Consider the following 20,000-nt stretch of genomic DNA (forward strand, 5'->3'; position numbering starts at 1 on the left):
TCCACTGCTCTCACTCTTGACTTGTGTCCTTCCAACAATGTCCAAGCTTCACTTCCGTATGTTAGAGTTGGTATCACAATACTGTCATGTAGTAACTTTTTTACTTCCATGCTCACTTCCCTGTTTCTTATCACTGCTTTTAAGGAACCAGCAACCTTTCTTCCCTGCTGTACCCTTTCAAGCATTTCACCCTCCAAACCTCCATCCTTACTCATCACACTACCCAAATACTTAAACGTACTCACATTTTCCAATTCCTCACCATCCAACCTCGCTGTACATTCACTGACTTCACCTCTCTCAAAGACCATCACTTTACTCTTCCCTACATTCACCTTTAGGTTCCGTTTCTTACACACTCTCCCAAACTCATCCACCAAGCCTTGCAGCTCCCCTTCGTCTTCACTCAACAACACAGTATCATCTGCAAACAACAGTACAGGGAGTTTCCAAACACTATCCTCTCTCACCAGGGCCACTCCAACATCCACTACCCTACCTTGTACCTCTTTTATTACCCCATCCATGTAAAGATTGAACAACCATGGAGACATGACACATCCCTGTTTCAAACCAACTTTCAAAGAGAAAAATTCACTTAGTTCACCATCCACACGCACTGCAGCCTTCGCACCATCGTACATACTCTTCACAGCATTCAACAACTTCCCATCTACTCCATATATTCTTAACACTTTCCACAATCCTTGTCTATCCACCCTGTCATATGCTTTCTCCAAATCCATGAAAGCCGCATACAACTTCTTTCCCTTCTCTAGAAACTTTTCCACTAAAGATCTAAGAATGAATATCTGATCTACACAACCTCTTCCCTTCCTAAAGCCTCCCTGTTCTTCTCCAACTAATTTCTCTGTTCTTTCTCTAACTCTGCCAATAAGTATCTTACCATACACTTTTCCTATTATATATACTAAGAAGACAAATGCCCCTATGATTACCACACACTTCTTTTTCCCCTTTTCCTTTGTACAAGGGAATAATTATACCTGACTTCCAATCCTCCGGGACTCTACCTTCCTCCCAGGCCAATCTGCACATCTTCCACATCCATTCTACTACTATCTCCCCCCATGCTTCAGCATTTCACCACACACTCCATCAATTCCTGGGGCTTTCCCCGATTTAACTTTCTTCATTGCTTCCACAACTTCTATCCTACTGATTTCTTCCTGTCTTCTCACCTCCCTAGTTCTCCCAGCCATTCCCCACCCACTTATACTCGCATTACTTCCATCCTCTACGTTCAACAATTCCTTAAAGTGTTCTCTCCATCTGCTCACTTTTTCTCCCTTCTCCACTAGTAATCTACCATTTTTATCTTTCACTCCCTTGCTAACTTCACTTCCACCCTGTCTTACTCTTTTCACTTCTCTCCAGAACATTTTCTTACAGTCCCTCCACTTTACACTCAAATTCCTTCCAAATTCCTCATCCACTCTCTTCTTACTCTCTCTTACTAATCTTTTCACCTCTCTCTTCCTTTCCACATATAACTCTCTCTTCCGCCTCTCTCAACTTCTTCCACGCCCCTATTTCTCATCCATTCATTGTATGCTTTCTTCTTTTGTGCCACTGCCTGTTTCACCTCTTCAGTCCACCACGCTGTTCCTTGCACCCCCCTCCGTCTTCTCTTCCTTCCACACACCACATCACATGCTGCACATATTTCTTCTGTAAATATCTTACACACACCTTCCACGTCTCCCATCTGCTCCAATTCATATTTGCCCAATCGTTCCTCCACTTCTCTCTTATACTCTGCCTTTTTCTCATCCTCTTCTAACCTTTCCACTCTCCTTGCAACTACTCCTTCCTCTCGTCTTTCCCTTCTTCTATTCCTCCATCTTACCTGCATCCTAATTCTGGCCACGACCAAGTAGTGGTCAGAAAGTCCACTCCCCCAACCTCTATACACTCTTGCATCCTTTACACATCTTCGCATCCTTTCATTCACACACACACAATCAATCATTGCCTTCCTTTCATTCAGTTCACCACCCACCCTTCTCATCACTCGCCATGTATACCTGTGGATCATTTTATGCCTGAAGAGGGTATTGGCTATTACCAACCCCCTCCCAGCACAAATGTCCACTAACGCACTCCCATTCTCATCTACCTCAGCAGGCACACCCCACTCACCAACTATTCCATCCACCTTCACATTACCAACTTTACCATTCATATCACCAATCAAAAACTTCTCTCTCATTCCTTCCAAACTTTTCCATGCACACTTCCACATTTGTCCAGAACTCTTCTCTCACTCTTCTAGCACGATCTTGCGTTGGCGCATACACACACACAATCGCCCACATTTGTATTCCAACTTTCAACTTTACCCACACAATCCTTGACCCAACTGATCCATACTGTCTTATGCTCTTCTTCCATCTTTTACTCACAACTATACACACTCCTTCCTTTGCCCTCTCATTCTCATCTACTCCTGCACATATACCCCATCCATACTCCCATTCTCTCACACTTTCTCCTCTCCATTTTGTTTCAGTTATTCCACATACATCCACTTTCGCATCCTCAAGCACCTGGACAATCTCTCTCTCTTTCACTTCATCATTCGCTCCTCTTACATTCCATGTACACATTACCAAGTCCTTTGTCCGGTCCTGGGTCGTCAACGTTTGGTCAGTCCTTGTCCGAGGCTTCTTGTTTGTTTTTTTAGTTAGTTGTTTTCCGGGGAGGGGCACTAACCCTCCGCCAACCCTTTTAGTCGCCTTTTACGACAAGCAGGGATACTGGGGGAGTATTCTTGAAAAAACCCCCTACCCCCAGGGGTTATTATTATTATTATTATTATTATTATTATTTTACTTTATTAGTTTCTTTATAACTCTTGTGATCATGTCATCTCGGCTTTCGTTATGAGTCTTATGTGTTGTTTTCCAAGTGTCATCACATACAGTATTTGGGTGATAGATAGATAGATAGATAGAGACAGACAGACAGGCAGACAGATACTCCACAGACAGATATATCCCTCTTTCACTCCTCTTCATTCCTTCAATCATTCCTTCCTTCCTTCCCTCCTTCCTTCCTTCCTTCCTTCCTTCCTTCCTTCCCTCCTTCCTTCCTTCCTTCCTTCCTTCCTTCCTTCCTTCCTTCCTTCCTTTTCATGCAAATTGCCGTCTTATAAATCCGTGGCTTGCTAATCGCCGGGGAGATTAACTTCCAGGAGAGATATTTACCTGTGTGGCGGGCAGACAGACAGAGGGACAGACAGACAGGCAGACAGACAGACAGATTATTGACAGAGAGATTTTATGCTTGAGAGACAGATTGGCATTGTGTTACTAGGCGACAGAAAGAGATTTTGTGAGACAGACAGGCAGACAGACAGAGACAACTTATGTGTATTAGGCAGACAGACAGACGGACGGACAAACTTGTATGTTTAACAGATAGATAGACAGACAGACAGACAGACAGAGGGAAAGAAAGAAAGAAAAACATTATGTGACTGACAGACAGACAAACAGAGAGTTATGTAGTACACACACACACACACACACACACACACACACACACACACACACACACACACACACACACACACACACACACACACACACACACACACACACACACACACGAAACCGAAACAGACCGATATTAAGATTCAGGAAAATGCAGACCAGTTTTAAGAAGTTAGACCGAAACAAACAGACCGAAATCGAGAAAAGCAGAGAGAGAGAGAGAGAGAGAGAGACCGATGAATTATAAACGGAAACTTAGAGACAGAAAGTAAGATTTAACAGACCGAATTACCAGGCAAACAAACCCCAAAACGAACAGAGGCAAACAGATCAACACCGAGAAGTTAGACCGAAACCGATAAATTATAGACCAAAAAACAGACCGAAACCGAAAAATTATAGACGGAAGGCAAAAAGACCGAACTCAAGAAATCAGACCGACATGGAGAAATTATCGTCAGAAGAGATAGACCGAGACCGAAATATTATAGACCGAATGCCGGGTAATTGGGGACCGAAATACCCCTCAAACGAACCCCCCTTTCTTGATGACAGGTGCGTGCCGTGGAAAGTTGTGGTGGTGCTGTGAAAGGCGGTGTAATGAGGATAAACACCCCCCTATCGCCACCACCACATTCACCACAGCCTTCACCACCACCACCACACTCGTCACCACAGCCGCCTACCACCACCACCACACTCGCCACCACAGCCGCCTACCACCACCACCACCACCACACTCGTCACCAAGGCCTTCACCACCACCACCACACTCGTCACCACAGCCGCCTACCACCACCACCACCACCACACTCGTCACCACAGCCGCCTACCACCACCACCACCACCACCACACTCGTCACCACAGCCGCCTACCACCACCACCACCACCACCACACTCACCACGGCCTTCACCACCACCACCACACTCGTCACCACAGTCCCCTACCACCACCAGCACCAATACTTGTCTTCACTATTACCACTACCACCACCACACTCACCACAGCCTTCACCACTACCACCACACTCGTTGCCACAGCCCCCTACCACCAGCCACCCATACTTGTCATCAGTACCACCACCACACTCGTCACCACACACCCCTAACCACTACCACCCATGCTCTCCACCACCACCACCACCACCACTACATCCATCATCACCACCTCACCACACGTTAGTTTTTGCACACCACCACCACCGCCACACTCGTCCCCACAACCACCACCACTACCACCACCACAGTGACTAGCTTCCTTTTACACAAACTTGTCACTGATCATCCACCCAATTGCCGGAGAAGTCGCAAAAATCACTCTGACTCGGAAAACAGCAATCAGTCTGGCGTGGATTTTTTTTTTGTTTTTTTTGGGGGTGGGGGTGAGGGAGGGGATGGGGGGGTGGGGGTTGAGATGGAAACGTTATCATCTTACGTCTTAAAACAGAGTGTATTTTTTTCAGTCGTGTGTGTGTGTGTGTGTGTGGGTGTGGGTGGGTTTGGGTGTGGGTGTGGGTGGGTGGGTGGGTGTGAACGGTATAACTCGAACAGGTAAGATGCGATTTAGACCAAACTTGGTGGACGGGTTGAGGGTCACGCAAGAATGAAGGGATTGGATTTTGATAGCCATAGGTCGAAGGTCAAGGTCATAGGGAAATGATGAACTCCGTTTTGATCCGATTTGGGCCAAACTTGGTGTAAAGATTGAAGGTCAGGCAAGGGTGATGTGATTTTATTATTAAAACAATCGATCAAAGGTCAGGGTCATAGGGCATCATCAAATATTTGACCTGACCCATTGTTAGGCTCAGATGTTGCTCTCTCAGGTTCCTTGTTACACCCACGCCCGGGTTCATGGGCCACGCTGGGAAGACGTGGGTAATACTATTTTTTTCCACTATTTCAATTATTTTCATCCTCCAATGCAAATATTACCTTTTCATATTCCCGCTTTGTTACCTGTCTGTCACACTTAATGTCTGTCTCTCTGTCTGTTTATTTGTCTGTCTGTCTGTCTCATAAAGTCGATCGGTGTAATTATCTGTCACCCTGTCGTATATATTTGTCTGCTGTCTGTCTGTCTATCTGTCACACGCAATGTTCATATGTATGCCTCCCTGCCTGACATTCATGGCTGTCTGTCTGCCTGTCTCATATTTCCTGCCCGTCACACATAATTTCTGTCTTTCGTCAGTCAAGTTGTGTGTGTGTGTGTGTGTGTGTGTGTGTGTGTGTGTGTGTGTGTCAATATGTTCCTCAAGTTAATCCCCTGGGCGATTTACTGAGCCCGGGAATTATAAGATCGGAATTGGCACGAGTTGGAGAGAGAGAGAGAGAGAGAGAGAGAGAGAGAGAGAGAGAATTTCCTTCGTCCCTTATTACTTTTTTACTGCTATATCCCCTTTATTTGTCTTCTCTCTCTCTCTCTCTCTCTCTCTCTCTCTCTCTCTCTCTCTCTCTCTCTCTCTCTCTCTCTTTAATTTCTTCATTTCAATTTATTCCCTAATATTACTTCATTTCCCTCATCCCACTTAGCAGCATCAGTCTATTTCTATCTATTCTCAGTATCTCTCTATCTACTTCTATCTGTTCTCAATATTTATCCATCTATTTCCATTTTCAGTTATTATTTTCTAATTTTTCTCCTTTTTTTTACTTTTAATCTCTGTTTTAATCTGTTTCCTGGTATAGGTTTAAAAATCTCTCTCTGAATTCGGGTATTGGTATAATCGATTGAGTCTGTTTTCTGGTATTAATCTATTTGTGTTATCTATTTGCTGGTTTTAGGCTGTTTATATATGTCTGTTTTTAGGCGTCGGTACTATCACTGACCATACCATCATCATCATCATCATCATCATCATCATCATCATCACTAACCTCAACCCACTACCACCACTACCATCATCATCATCATCACTAACCTTAACCCACTACCACCACTACCATCATCATCATCATCGTATCATCATCATCATCATCATCAACTCAGTACCATCACCACCATCATTATCATCATCATCATCATCATCATCATCAACTCAATACCACCACTGCCATCACCACCACTACCATCATCATAATCAGCATCATCATCATCACAGTCGTCATCCCCAACCACACCACTACAAACTCAAGCTCACAAATACAACCACAGCCACACCACAGCCACCACCACAGCTACCTCCATCCTCAAACCTCCTGCACCACTACCACAACTATCCTCTCACAACCACCATCACCACCACCACAACCACAACCACAACCCATCCTCCTAGCACCACCACCGCAACCACACACTCACCACACCGCCACCACAACTAACCACAACCACCCCACCAACCACCCCTATTCTCTTACCCCATCCCCACAACCCCTCCCACCACAACCATACCCCACCACAGCCACATCCCTCCTCATGGACGACCTACGCTTCTGAATACATTACTTAACTCCCCACCTTTCTTACCTTGACCTTGGGGAGTATACTTGAGGTCAAAGCCACGTCTGGGAAGAAGACTTAATTATGACATTGGATTTCTTGGGGAGGATTTTATGGTGTTTAAGATGAAGGGGAAGGGAAGTGAGAGAGAGAGAGAGAGAGAGAGAGAGAGAGTTGAAATGACCTAGCAAAATGCGATAGTCAAATTGGCAGGCAGATAGATATATATTTAGAAGGAATGATAGAGAAACAGATAGATAGATACCTAGATAGATAGATGGGCGGTGAGAAAGAGAGAGAAGGGATCAGAGAGAGGAAAAAAAAGAGGAAAAGGAAAGAAAGAAAAAGGAGGGAAGAAACTGAAGAAAAAAAGTAGGGGGAGATACTAGAGAAAAAAAGGGAGGGAGGGGAGGGAGAGGAGAAAAAAGGGAGGAGGGGAGGGGCAGGAAAAAAAAGATGGAGGGAAGGTAAAAGGGAACGAGAGGGGAGAGAAGGGGAAGAAGAAAAAGGGAAGAGGGGAGGTTATGCAGATATCGAGGGGAGAAGACGAAGCTGAAATGAAGACTGCAGAGAAAGGAAAAGAGGGAAAAAAAAGAAGAGGGGAGGGGAAACTAGGAAAACAGACAGACGAGGCTTGAATAAGAAAATGATTGGAAGTGTTAGAGGGGAAAAAAGAGGGGAGGAGGGGAAGGGGAAAGAGTAAAAGAGGAGAGAGACTGAAGAAATAGAGGAGAGATAAAAAGAGAAAGAGAGGGAACAGAGGGGGAGGAGAAGGGAGGAAAGAAGAGGAGAGACGAGATCTAAATAAGAGGATTTATTGACCCTGACCTTTAGACGACATGAAGAGCCTTGAGTCGCACATCTTCACTCAGAAAATTACACCCCTTCAGGACGAGGCTTAATGGCGGCTACACTTTAATTCAGGGGTGTGTTTGCCTCCTTAGAAAGTTAGTTTATATATTTTTCCTTTTCAACATGGGTGCCTTTTTTTTTTTTTCATTTTGCTATGGATACCTACTGACGGTTTTATATGGCTTGCGAGAGGCTTTCAGGGGGTTGGATAAAGCCTTCTTGATCTTTATAATTGGGCTCTCCTAAGCTGAGTAAAATCGTCTGGTTGCATCAATAATAGGTTGCGAAAGACGTCGATGTATTGAAAGGGGTTGCTGTCCTAATGTATGGTATTTATGATTAATTTTTTATCTGTTAACATGATGTCTAATTTTCCTGGCCATAGGAGGCTTCTCATCACCCTGTCATTGGATATATATATTACATTACACGCTTCAGATTACACACTTTAAATTACACACCATTTACACACCTCAATTACACACCTCAATTCTCTCAGGTTTCTGTGACTCTTCCCCGATCAAATAAAAACTCCTGGCATTGGCTGGAATTAAGAAAAGAAAAAAAAGGTGAATCTACCATGAGAAGATTAATAGTGACTGTATTACCTCTCAACCTCTTATAACTAACTCTCAGGAAGTTAAATTCTTTGGCGATAGCTGCAATAAAAGACGAAACTACGAATGTTATATATAAATTTTTTGGATTCACGTAATTATTTCATTCATCAACGTAGAGGCATTTTGTTTTCGGCACAGTAAGCTTCGTACGTCTTCCTTAGCGATGCATTTTTTTTTATAATACACGTTCCTGTTCTGATGCATGTTTTTTGGTCTTGTATTTTCCAGCGTAGAGCCGCCATCTTTTACTGTTAGAAGCCTTTTTAGCACCTCTTCCTGTGCCATATAATTAGCATATTGCATCCCTTCTCCTTATGTTACTTATCGCTTCCGTTTTGACAGTTTTCAGAAACACCAAACGAGATATTTCTGATTGTGACTCATGTATAAGTAACTGATAAGAGATACCAAGGAGCCGCCATAGATAACACGATGCTCAATATTCTCCCTTGCCTGAAACTCGACTGTATAAATTGGAGGGAAAAAAGGCAAGATGATAATTTTGGAGGTTTGAATGATAAAGGATGCAGAGATAATAGTTCTTGAAGTCTTGGGGGATGAGTTGAGGTGTGGTTTGTTCGTACAGGTAGACTCTCTCTTGCTTTGTTTTGTACCTACCCATCATGGTTTAATAATGAGATGAGGGTGATGATGGTGATGATGATGATGATGATGGTGATGAATTTGGAAATGCCAGAGAAGGTGTAATAGGTGTTTAGGGTTGGAGGTGAGGGCCGGGAGGGAGGACAGGACTTGTGGAGAGAGAGAGAGAGAGAGAGAGAGAGAGAATCACCCAGCTCTATGGGGTAAAGTGCTTCCATGCTGCTCTATCGCGTAAAAAACATTGGTACTGTCCCTTCAATCGGCCGCCAGTGCAGAACTCTTTCATACAGCTCTCTGCTCTAAAGCTCTTTGCTGTGGTTTTCATAAAGCTTTTTATTATATATACCCATTCAGCCTTGTGACCAATTTTTTTCCTTCTTTTTTGTTTTGATTTTCTTTACATTCTTTTTTCTTTGCCATATATTTCTTTTTCTTTTTTCCTTCTTCTTCAGCACTGTGACCAGTTTTCTTTCTTTCTTTTCTTTTGATTTTCTTTGCTTTCTTTTTCCTTTCGTATATTTTTCTTTCTCATTTTTCCTCCTTCTTCTGCACTGAGACCAATTTTTCTTTTTTTCCTTCTTTTTTGTTTTGATTTTCTTTAATTTCTTTTTTTCTTCTTCTTTTTTCCCTCCTCTTCAGCACTGCGACATGTTTTTCTTTTTTTCTTTTCTTTTTCTTTCCTTTCTTTTTCCTTTTTGCTTTTCCAAGACGATTTTATTTAACCTAAGAAATCCCTCTTGTAATGAAGGTATTTTTGAAAACCATATCACTCCTCCAATTCGAAAACCAAAAAGTGTCATAATGAAAAAAAAAAAAAATGCCTGAAAACAACAAGAATAAACAAAAAAAAAATCAATAATAAAAATCGTGGGACTGAAAGGGTTAAGTTTTCATCTGCATTCAACTCTGCAATACTCAGCCTCGAACCCCTTCAGCCCGAGTACCTGATTTTCTTATTTTCTTTTTTCTTTCATTCTTTTGTGAGTGACTCTATAGTGAGAAGAGATGAAGGGGTCTGCATCTGATTCCTGTTGTTTGTAAAATGTAAATCTGAAAAAATGTGTGACTTGTAAGAATATAGTAGTAGTAGTAGTAGTAGTAGCTGTGGTGGTGGTGGTGGTGGTGGTGGTGGTGGTAGTGGCTGCAGTAATAATAATAGAAGTAGTAGTAGTAGTAGTAGTAGTAGTAGTAGTTGTTGTTGTTGTTGTTGTTGTAGCTCCAGGTTCATCAAAAACGTGAGTCTGGTGAACTGCGGGCCTGTTACTCCTTCCTACGGTCCACCATCCTCCTTTCGGGGGATAGGGAACTGGCTGAGGGACGATTGTATAACCAGGCAGGCGAGTCCCCCAGTTATATCAGTGCCACCACACGAAGGCGTCCCTCTCCACTACCTCGATGAAATGCAGAGGGAAAAATGAATCATGGGGCTGAAGTGATCCATAGAGGAAAGTGACTAGCCTCTTTAGTTCGATTTTTTTTTCTTTTACTCTAATCATGCTATTTTCAGATCCCCCCCCCCTTTTTTTTTTACTTGGGAATTTTTTTTGACCCTGGAAAAGTTAAATTTAGCCTCAGTTAACCCCTTCACCATGAGATTTTTTTTTTATCTGGAGGCGGCAGGGAAAAAAATAAATAAAATGGGAAAGATGGTTTATTCAAGACAGTATTGCCTATGTATGGGAGGAACACCCACTCGACTCTGTGTGTGTGTGTGTGTGTGTGTGTGTGTGTGTGTGTGTGTGTGTGTGTGTGTGTGTGCTGGCTCTTATAAACGACACTTTGTTGCTTCCCTCCTTAAAACAAAAAATTCCTTTGGTTTCTGTAAATAAAAAGTCAAACCTCTTAGTTCAAAGCAATGTGGGAGAGCTCCGTTCTCTGTTCTTGTTCTCTGTTCTGTTCTCTGTTCTCTATTCTTTGCTCTGTGTACTAAAAACGAATTCATATTACTCTCCCAGGCGGCCATGTAGTGCAAATTCCTTTCATGGTGAGGAAATGTGTTTGGGATTCTGCAGTGGATAACTCAACACACACACACACACACACACACACACACACACACACACACACACACACACACACACGGTCTCTCTAGCATACAGTCTTTTCCTGGTGCCCTTCCCAATCGACCGTGTGGTGCAAACTCCTTCCATACATTGCAAAATGGTTGAGGGCTGTGTCATGGAAAAGTCAAGGCTCTCCATCAACACACACACACACACACACACACACACACACACACACACACACACACACACACACACACACACACACACACACACACACACACACACACCTTCCATACAGCCAAAAATAATCTAGACTTCTGGAACGAAAAACTTCAGACACTTCATCAAAGCTGGATAGAGGAGGAGGCAGACACCCACACGCTCTCTCTCTCTCTCTCTCTCTCTCTCTCTCTCTCTCTCTCGCTTAAATTGCATCCATGTAATTTAGTCATCATCATCATCATCATCATCTGTACCTGTTTTTTTTCCTGTAAAGATGAGTTCAAATTTAGGGTTCTGAAGAAAATTAATCTTGATATAATTAGAGCTTTCAACAGTATGGCCAGGGAAATGGGCCAGACACTCATCTACACACCAATCAGGCTCCCGGAATCATGGCTTAGTTGTCTGTTGCAAATTTCTCTTGTAAGGAGGTAAAGTTCTCAAGGGCTATATAATGGGTAAGGAGAGCGCGACACACACACACACACACACACACACACACACACACACACACACACACACACACACACACACACACACACACACACACACACACACACACACACACACACACACACACACACACACACACACACACCCAGCCTTCCTCTTTAACAGTGAGCCCCTACGGTACCCTGCCTCCCCTCGCACCATAAACCATGCATGGTAGGAAGCAGCCAGAAGCGACCCCAGGAGCAGGGCGCCGGGGGGAGGGGAGGGGGAGGGAAAGGGGAGGGGAGGGGCGAGGGGAGGAGGAAGGGAGGGCAAGGGGAAGGAAAGAGTAGGGGAGGGACGAGGGGAGGAGGAGAGGAAGTCAGAAGCGATCCCCAGAGCATGGCGCTACGGAAGGGGAGGAGAGGAGAAGGGGAGGAGAGAGTGAGGGAGGAATAGGATGAGAGAAGGGTGAAGGAAGAGCCTGGCGCCAGGGGAAGGGAGGGGAAGGAAGGGGAGGGCAGGGGGATGGGGTAGGGAGGAAGGGAAAGGGTTAGGAAAGGTGAGGGAAGGAAAGAGAAGGGATGGGCCAGATGCGAGGGGAGGGGAGGACACAGAAGGAAAGAGGAGGAAAAGAGGAAGGGAGAAGAGAAAGCTGGGGAGAGGGGAGGGGAGGAAAACGCTAGGGTAGCGGGAGGAGAGGGAAAGGGGGAAGGGAAGGGGAGGGGAGGGAGAGGAGAGAGGAAGGGAGAGGATGAGAGAGAGGTTCCTGTTGCACATCTAGGGAGGTGATGAGTTATTCTCCCTGTGCGCTGGGATTATTAAAGCGAATAACTCTGCTGTAATCCTACCTTCTTTTTGATATATCTCCCTGTGTAATTATATAACTCCCTTGGGTCTAAAGCTCCCTTGATTCTGATATATCTCCCTTAATAATTATATAGCCTAACTCTTTTGATACTGATATAACTCTCGTGGTATATCTCCCTTCATTGTCTCCCTTGGTTCTTATATAACTCCCTTGCCACACACACACACACACACACACACACACACACACACACACACACACACACACACACACACACACACACACACACACACACACACACACACACACACACACATTCCCAAAAGCGTACACCTGCCACAGCCTCCAATCTCACCGCCAAAGAAGTTAATTAAAAAGTACAATGAGCAAGTTTCTTTGGGGCAGATCTCGCAAAGGACCCGCCATTTTTAATATTTTTTATTTTCTTTTAATATTTACAAACTCTCTTTACATCAGCCATTTCCCTGCTGTCATTTATTTCCTTTATTGATTTATTTATAGAGTTATTAATTGTTTTGTTTATATGCTAATGCCAAGCGATTTTTCTTCAACTTAAAGCTCACTGAGTCTTCATTTTACCATCCCAGTTCAAGTCTTTTCCAGGATAAATAAATTTGTCTGAAAAAAAAAAAGTAGAGATTGAAATAGTTAAACAGTTTCCTCTTATGACCTTTTTTTCCGCCTTTTTTTTTTCTAAGGACGATTCTTTTAAACTCCGATGACCTTTTTTTTCGTTTTTTTTTTTTTTTTTTGGCTAAGGACGATTTTTTTTTAACCCCTTCGAGTGGCAGTGGTTGTTGTTCCGGGTTCATCTGAAACGCGGAACCCGGTGGACCGCAGGCTGAAGTTGCCCTCCTCCTGCGGTCCACCATCCTCCTTCTGGGGGATAGGAAGGGAGCTGAGGGACGTGTGTATAACCAGGCAGGGGAGTCGCTTAGCTCTATCGGTGCCACCACGTGAAGGCGTCCAGCACCCCTTCACTCCGATGACGTTATTTCTCAGGGAGGTCTATAAACAGCGCTTCACTAGAGAGACACTTTGTATTATGGGAGGGTAGCGGCTCAGTCTGCTGGTGTGGGCTTGGGTATAGTAGGGGGAGTAACGCTTAAATATTGCAGGAACTGATACGCTGAGTCGTCCCCATAACACACGAGAAGAGCTGTGTTATTTTTGGACTACCCTGTCTCCTTACCACCCCTACGGACGATTTTATTCAGCTTAGGGGGGTTGAAAAGGGGGGGGGGTTGGTTCAGTTTTCCTTGGCCCCTGCACTGTGAGAGATGTGCCAGAAACTGAAGGAAAGCGTCTAAATAAGGGCAGAAATAAGGAGAGAAGATAGAAATAAGAGAGAAAATAAGGACAGAAATAAGAAATAAGGATAGACAGGATAGAAATAAGGATTGAACTCGGGATAGAAATGAGGATATAAGATTGAAATAAGGACAAATAAGATAGAAATAAGGACAAAAATAATATAGAAATAAGGACAAATAAAAAGAAATAAGGATAGAAATAAGATAGAAATAAGAAATAAGGATAGAAATAAGATAGAAATAAGAAACAAGAACAAATAAGTTAGAAATAAGGAGAGAAATTAGAAAAAAATTATATAAGGATAGAAATAAGACAAATAAGATAGAAATAAGAAAAATAAGGACAGAAATAAGACAGAAATAAGGACAGAAGTAAGACAAATAAGATGGAAATCAGGACAAAAGTAAGACAAATAAGGACAGAAATAAGACAAATAAGAAATAAGGGAGAAATAAGGACAGAAGTAAGACAAATAAGATGGAAATAAGGACAAAAGTAAGACAAATAAGGACAGAAATAAGACAAATAAGAAATAAGGGAGAAATAAGGACAGAAATAAGATAAATACGCCATTGCACTGAAAGAGGCAATTAAATAGCACAATGAGTGGGTTTTGTGGCATCGCATCCCGCTGAAGGGCAGTTCGATCCCACATTTATAAACCCTCTAAGACTTTAAGATTTATTTTAGGTGGGTTATAGGAGCCTGAGAGTGTTAATACTGCATCATTAATCCCTCTAGGTTGGGGTGGCTCTGGTAATCTAATATAGCTGATTCCAGACGATTTTATTCAGCTGAGAGTGAGTCGTTGGAGGGTGAGTGAAGGCCCTTGAGTCAGGTGTGTGTGTGTGTGTGTGTGTGTGTGTGTGTGTGTGTGTGTGTGTGTGTTTTACTACGAGACCTCCTTCCCCTCCAAGCTGAGTAAAATCGTCTGGAGGCAGCAAAAATACACACCGATAAAAAAAAATCCCCTGAATCGTAAAAAAAAATCCATATATCCCTTAATCAGATGGCCTTATGCTCCTCCAGACGATTTTATTCATCTTACGGGCGACCTTGTGCTGTGAAGGGGTGAGTGAGAGCTATATCCCCCTCCCCCCCCGTTCGAAGATAATCCTTGAGCTGAATAAAATCGCTGGGAGGTAACCATAGCAAAATAATGTCCTCGTATTGAAGGGGTATTAATTTTTGAGATGGTTTTTTTGTACTCTTTGGCTTCCCTCATACACCTACCATAGATTCCATGGCAAAATTATTCAGTAATGTTTATGGTGCCACGGAGGAGAGGGTGATCAGTCGCTCTCCCCTGACTGGCATCATGTGAGAATGAACCCTGACCTTTCGCCGGATTTCACCCCTTATCTGCCACATCCGGTAAGGGCATCTGAACCCACTAGACCACCAGGCCTCCATTCCTTGGCTGTATGATCAACACCCAACGTAATTAATAACTTTCTTGGATTACAACAAGCCGTATGATTTGCCATTCAGTGTAGAGTCACCTGAAGGGGGCGCTACATCGAGGAATTAACCCTTTCACTTCGATGGTGTATTTTTTTTTTTTTTTTTTTTTTTTTTAGGTTACCGTCAGATGATTTTACTGTTTTTTTTTTTTTTTTGGGGGGGGGACTTTTAAAATCTTCAGGAGCTACAGGGAGATATAAAATTCATTAACCCCGTCCCTACCAGAAATCTGTCCCAAAGCTGAGAAAAATCGTCTGAAGGAAGGGAGAATTAAGAAAAAGGTAACGAATCGAGGGGGTTAAGTCGCAATTAAGACGCATTTATCTCACGAACTGGTTAAAAATTTTGATAAATACGAATCCGGATGACGAACTTGCAGTCTCTCAACTCAATTATGGACGGGGAATTGTATCGTTATTTTCACTGGGACGATGGGAGGGGGGGTAGAGGAGGAGGGGGAGGAGGTGGGGGAAAGGAGTGCGAGGGGAGAGGGAATGAGAGGAGGGGAGAGAGGGAGAGGGAAGCAGGGGATGGAGGTTGAGAGAGGGAGAGATGAGGAAGAGAAGCAAAAAGAGGAGGAAGGGGAAGGAGGGGGAGGAGCAGGAGGGAGAGGGGAGAGGGAAGGAGAGGAGGGGGGAGAGGGAGAGGGAAGCAGGGGATAGGGGTTGAGAGGGGGAGAGGTGAGGAGGAAGAGAGGAGGAGGAGGAGAAGCAAAAGAAAATGCAGGAGGATAAGAAAATGAGGAAGGCGAGGAGGTACAGAAGACGAATATGGAGGAGGAAGAAGAGATGTAGGAAGAGGAGGAGGAGGAGGAGGAGGAGGAAGACGAAAAGAAGATGAAGAGATGACGAAACAACGAGGAGGAGGAGGAAGAGGAAGAAGAAGAAAGAAGAAGAAAAGGAGATGATGAAATAACTTGTGTTTTTCAAGCCCAAGAGAATTCGGAATTGCATTAAAACCACGTATATGCTGATCAACTTAGCCTCCGTGTTTGCTGACCCGACGAGTATGCCTAACTCAGCAAGGGAAGGTCATTAATTGAGAGCTGAGAATTGTGTTTTGAATATGACGTTTAAAAGAAAAAAAAACAAAAAACGAAAAATGGGAGTTATCATGTAAAAGACGTGGGGTGAAGTTGGTGGAGAGAGATAGACAGATAGATATATAGATAGATAAATAGAGAGAGAGAGAGAGAGAGAGAGAGAGAGAGAGAGAGAGAGTTTTGTTTTAAGCTGTTTATATCATTTTAATCCCGGCTTAATTTGCGTAACACCCCCGATAACACCAATACACCAGTCCTGTATGAGACAGCCCTATTAAGTATTCAATATGGACGATGGGTGTTAGCGCCGAAGTGGTGACATGTGAAGTTGTGTGGTATGTAGGAGGACTGCTGGGCCTTGCGGAACGGGTTGTGAAGATTATGCCCAGAGTCCGACAAATTAACAAAAAAATAAAATAACATAAAAATAACTTAGAGGGTGACAATGAGGTAATGCCGAATAAATCACTTAGAAAGAGGATTTACGAAGCTTCATATGTCACCTAGGATTGTATTCTCGTCGATTAAGGAGGCTCCCTAACATCTTTTCCTAAGCGATTTAGTTTCCATAATACACCTTAATGTCCTCTGTGTTACATAAGTCCTTCCAATATCGTCATGCTTTGAGTAACTAACCTACAGAATGCCTTTAACTAGTCATACCCAAAGATAAATCGCCAAGGAAGAGGTGTTACGGAGCTTCCTTACCTGGCGAAATGACGAGCCTCAGGATCGGGGCCTTGCTCACCTGTAGATGGTAACGATAATTATTGGTGACGAAGGTGCGCAGGAGCCGGTCTCTATGGTCTGCCTCGAACCCGTGTTGAATCTCGTTGTCTGTGAAAAACTCGAGGACGTCCGTGGCAGTCACCCCCATCAGTAGGTCCACGGGGGTGCGTCCTTCCTGGCCTGGGGAGAGGGAGGAAAGATCAGGAGAGGCAGGGAGGGAAGGGAAGAGAAGGGCAGGGCAGGACAGTGAAGGGAAGGGGTGGAGAGGCAGGATATGACAGGGCAGGGTAGGGCAAGGAAAGGAAGGAAAGGGCAGGGTAGGCAAGAGTATGTCAGGATAGGCAGGACACTCTGTGACAGGACAAGGCAAGGCTTAGTAAGGCAGGACAAGGCAGGGCATCTATAGCAGGGGAGTGATGTTGTCATGGGTAAGAGACGAAAACAAGTACTAATTGGAGGAAATTCTCTCTCTCTCTCTCTCTCTCACACACACACACACACACACACACACACACACACACACACACTCACCAATCTTTCCGTGCTGCTTCTTCCAGTCGTGTCTTATGGTCACCCCGTCAATGCTGGGGCCCACGGCAGAGAGGAACTGGGGTGTCTCTATGTCCACCTGTAGCAGAGAAAAATTTAATAGAGCCTGTATAGAGTCTTCATAGAGCCTTTATACGGCATTTATAGAGCCTTCTCACCTTTACCTGGCGAAGATTTTTTTTTCCCTTTTGAGACTATTCACGTAGCTCAGTGGTAGAGTAAGATAATGCTGTGGCTCTAGTTTCCACGGCACTTCTTCGTGACTAGCATTATATTTTGGTGCTACTGTCTTGTTGGAACTTAATGTGATGGAGAGATGGCAATTTTAAGCCAAGTTAGAGTAAAAAGGGTGTAGTACATGTGATTAAAAGGGAGATAATGAGAGCACAGACGTATAAAATAATAAAAATGAAGTTGATAAGAATGATAAGAAAAAAAAAAAGGTACAGTTTGTAGTAGTACTAGCAGTAGTTCATTATTGTTATTATTATTATTATTATTATTATTATTATTATTAGGTATTTAGTGTGTCGTCTGATTCATACCCTCCCTAAGATCGAAGAACAATGCTTTGGATCTCTTTAAATGTCGAATATTTTGTAGAGATGATGATGATGATGATGATGGTGACAATGAAAGTAAAGAGGATACACTACAATGATGAAGCTGACGACGATAATACTGAACATGATGGTGATGATGATGTTATTGCAATTGATGATGGTGAGGACGATGATGGCAATCATGAAGAAAATGCAAATGACGATAGAAGATAAACAGGTGATAAAGATAACAAACCTTCCATTCGTCACTTACCTGATGATGATGATGATGATGATGAAGACGATAACGATAAAGATAAGGAACCTTCTCTCGTTGACCTACCTGCAGTATAGATCATCAGACACATTGATGTTGATAACGATGAGGATAAAGCCAATGACCTCTCTCAGACCCACCTGTAATATCTGGTCCACGGTACGGTCCCTGAGACAGTGCAGGAGGGCCTCGTAGTGCCTGTACAGATCATCAGGCACATCACACCCCAGCTGTCTCGCGGCCTGAACAGCGTAGTACACGGGTTCTTGCACCATCGCCCAGGGACTCAAGGCGGATCCGGACATAAGTATGGCTCGCTTGAAAAGTCCTGCACCTGCCCAGAAGGGAGTGGGCACATGGGATTTTGATATTACACACACGGGGCATGCATACAGACGGTCACACACACACACACACACACACACACACACACACACACACACACACACACACACACACACACACACACACACACACACACACACACACACACACACACACAAGAAGAGGACACAAACACAAGACAGGGCACATGACACACACATACGAGTACACAGATGACAGAACACACATGAGAGGAAACGCACACACACACACGGCAAAACACATCCATGACCACACCTACACACGCATTAGAGAACACATACACACGAGAGAACACATACATACACAGACGGAAAACACACACATACACACAGAGAACACACACACACACATATTTGTCGGTAATAGCAAAAAAAAGCTCTCCAACTCTCAGCTTGCCCCGCCATTACCAAGTTGGGGGTCCTCTCTCTCTCTCTCTCTCTCTCTCTCTCTCTCTCTCTCTCTCTCTCTCGTATCACTTCATAATTATTTACTTCTGTATTTTTTCCCTCATTCCTTGTACTCATTTTTACATTTTTCTTTTTCCATTCCAGCTCTTTTCTCCTCCTTCCTTCCTTCCTTCCTTCCTTCCTTTCTTTCTTCTTTCCTTCCTTCTTTCCTTCCATCCTTCCCTTTTTCTTTCTCTGCCTTCATCCCTCCCTCTCTATTCCCTTCCTTTCTTCGTTCCTCTTCCTCCTCCTCACTTTATCTGCCTTCCTTACTTCCTCCTCCTCCGTTTCCTTCCTCCTTTGTCTCTCCTCTCATTTGTATCCTCTTCCTCATTTTCTACCTCTTTCCTCTTCTCCACTCCTTGCATCTCTTCTTGATTGTCCTGTCCTTCCTCTCCCTCTTTCCCCTCGTATTTCCCCCTCTCTGATCCTTCCCTCCTTCATTGCTTCTTTCCTTCACTCCTTCCTCCTTCCCCACACAATCGTTCTCTTCCTTCCTCACCACATTGATCACCTTTTCCGATGCATTCCAAACTATGCAACAAACAGCTTAGACAAACGATAACAAGAACATCAACTACTACTACTGCTACTACTACTTAAAATCAAGCCACACGACCCAGACATATTCCGTCCCCTTTATCTCAACTCCTCTGATTTATTCTTAGCTTGCATAGAACGAGCTCAAAGAATCAACACAGTAAATTAAACTAACTTCACGACCCCCACGACCCTCCCTAATT

General features: G+C 43.7%; 1 protein-coding gene across 1 annotated transcript in view; it reads right to left on the reverse strand.

The window, feature by feature from the left end:
- Positions 1-20,000, reverse strand: part of LOC145414709 (neuroligin-3-like) — a 427,942-nt gene that overhangs the window by 10,368 nt on the left and 397,574 nt on the right. The window contains exons 6-8 of the mRNA XM_080284236.1: positions 18,586-18,779; positions 17,609-17,705; positions 17,097-17,257 (exon numbers count right to left, since the gene is read on the reverse strand). Coding sequence (XP_080140362.1) covers positions 17,097-17,257; positions 17,609-17,705; positions 18,586-18,779 — 452 coding nt within the window. The remainder of the gene's footprint in view (positions 1-17,096; positions 17,258-17,608; positions 17,706-18,585; positions 18,780-20,000) is intronic.

This window comes from Coenobita brevimanus, chromosome 100 (assembly GCF_032717465.1).
Source record: "Coenobita brevimanus isolate Jiangsu-jjx chromosome 100, ASM3271746v2, whole genome shotgun sequence".
In the NCBI taxonomy this organism is placed as follows: domain Eukaryota; kingdom Metazoa; phylum Arthropoda; class Malacostraca; order Decapoda; family Coenobitidae; genus Coenobita; species Coenobita brevimanus.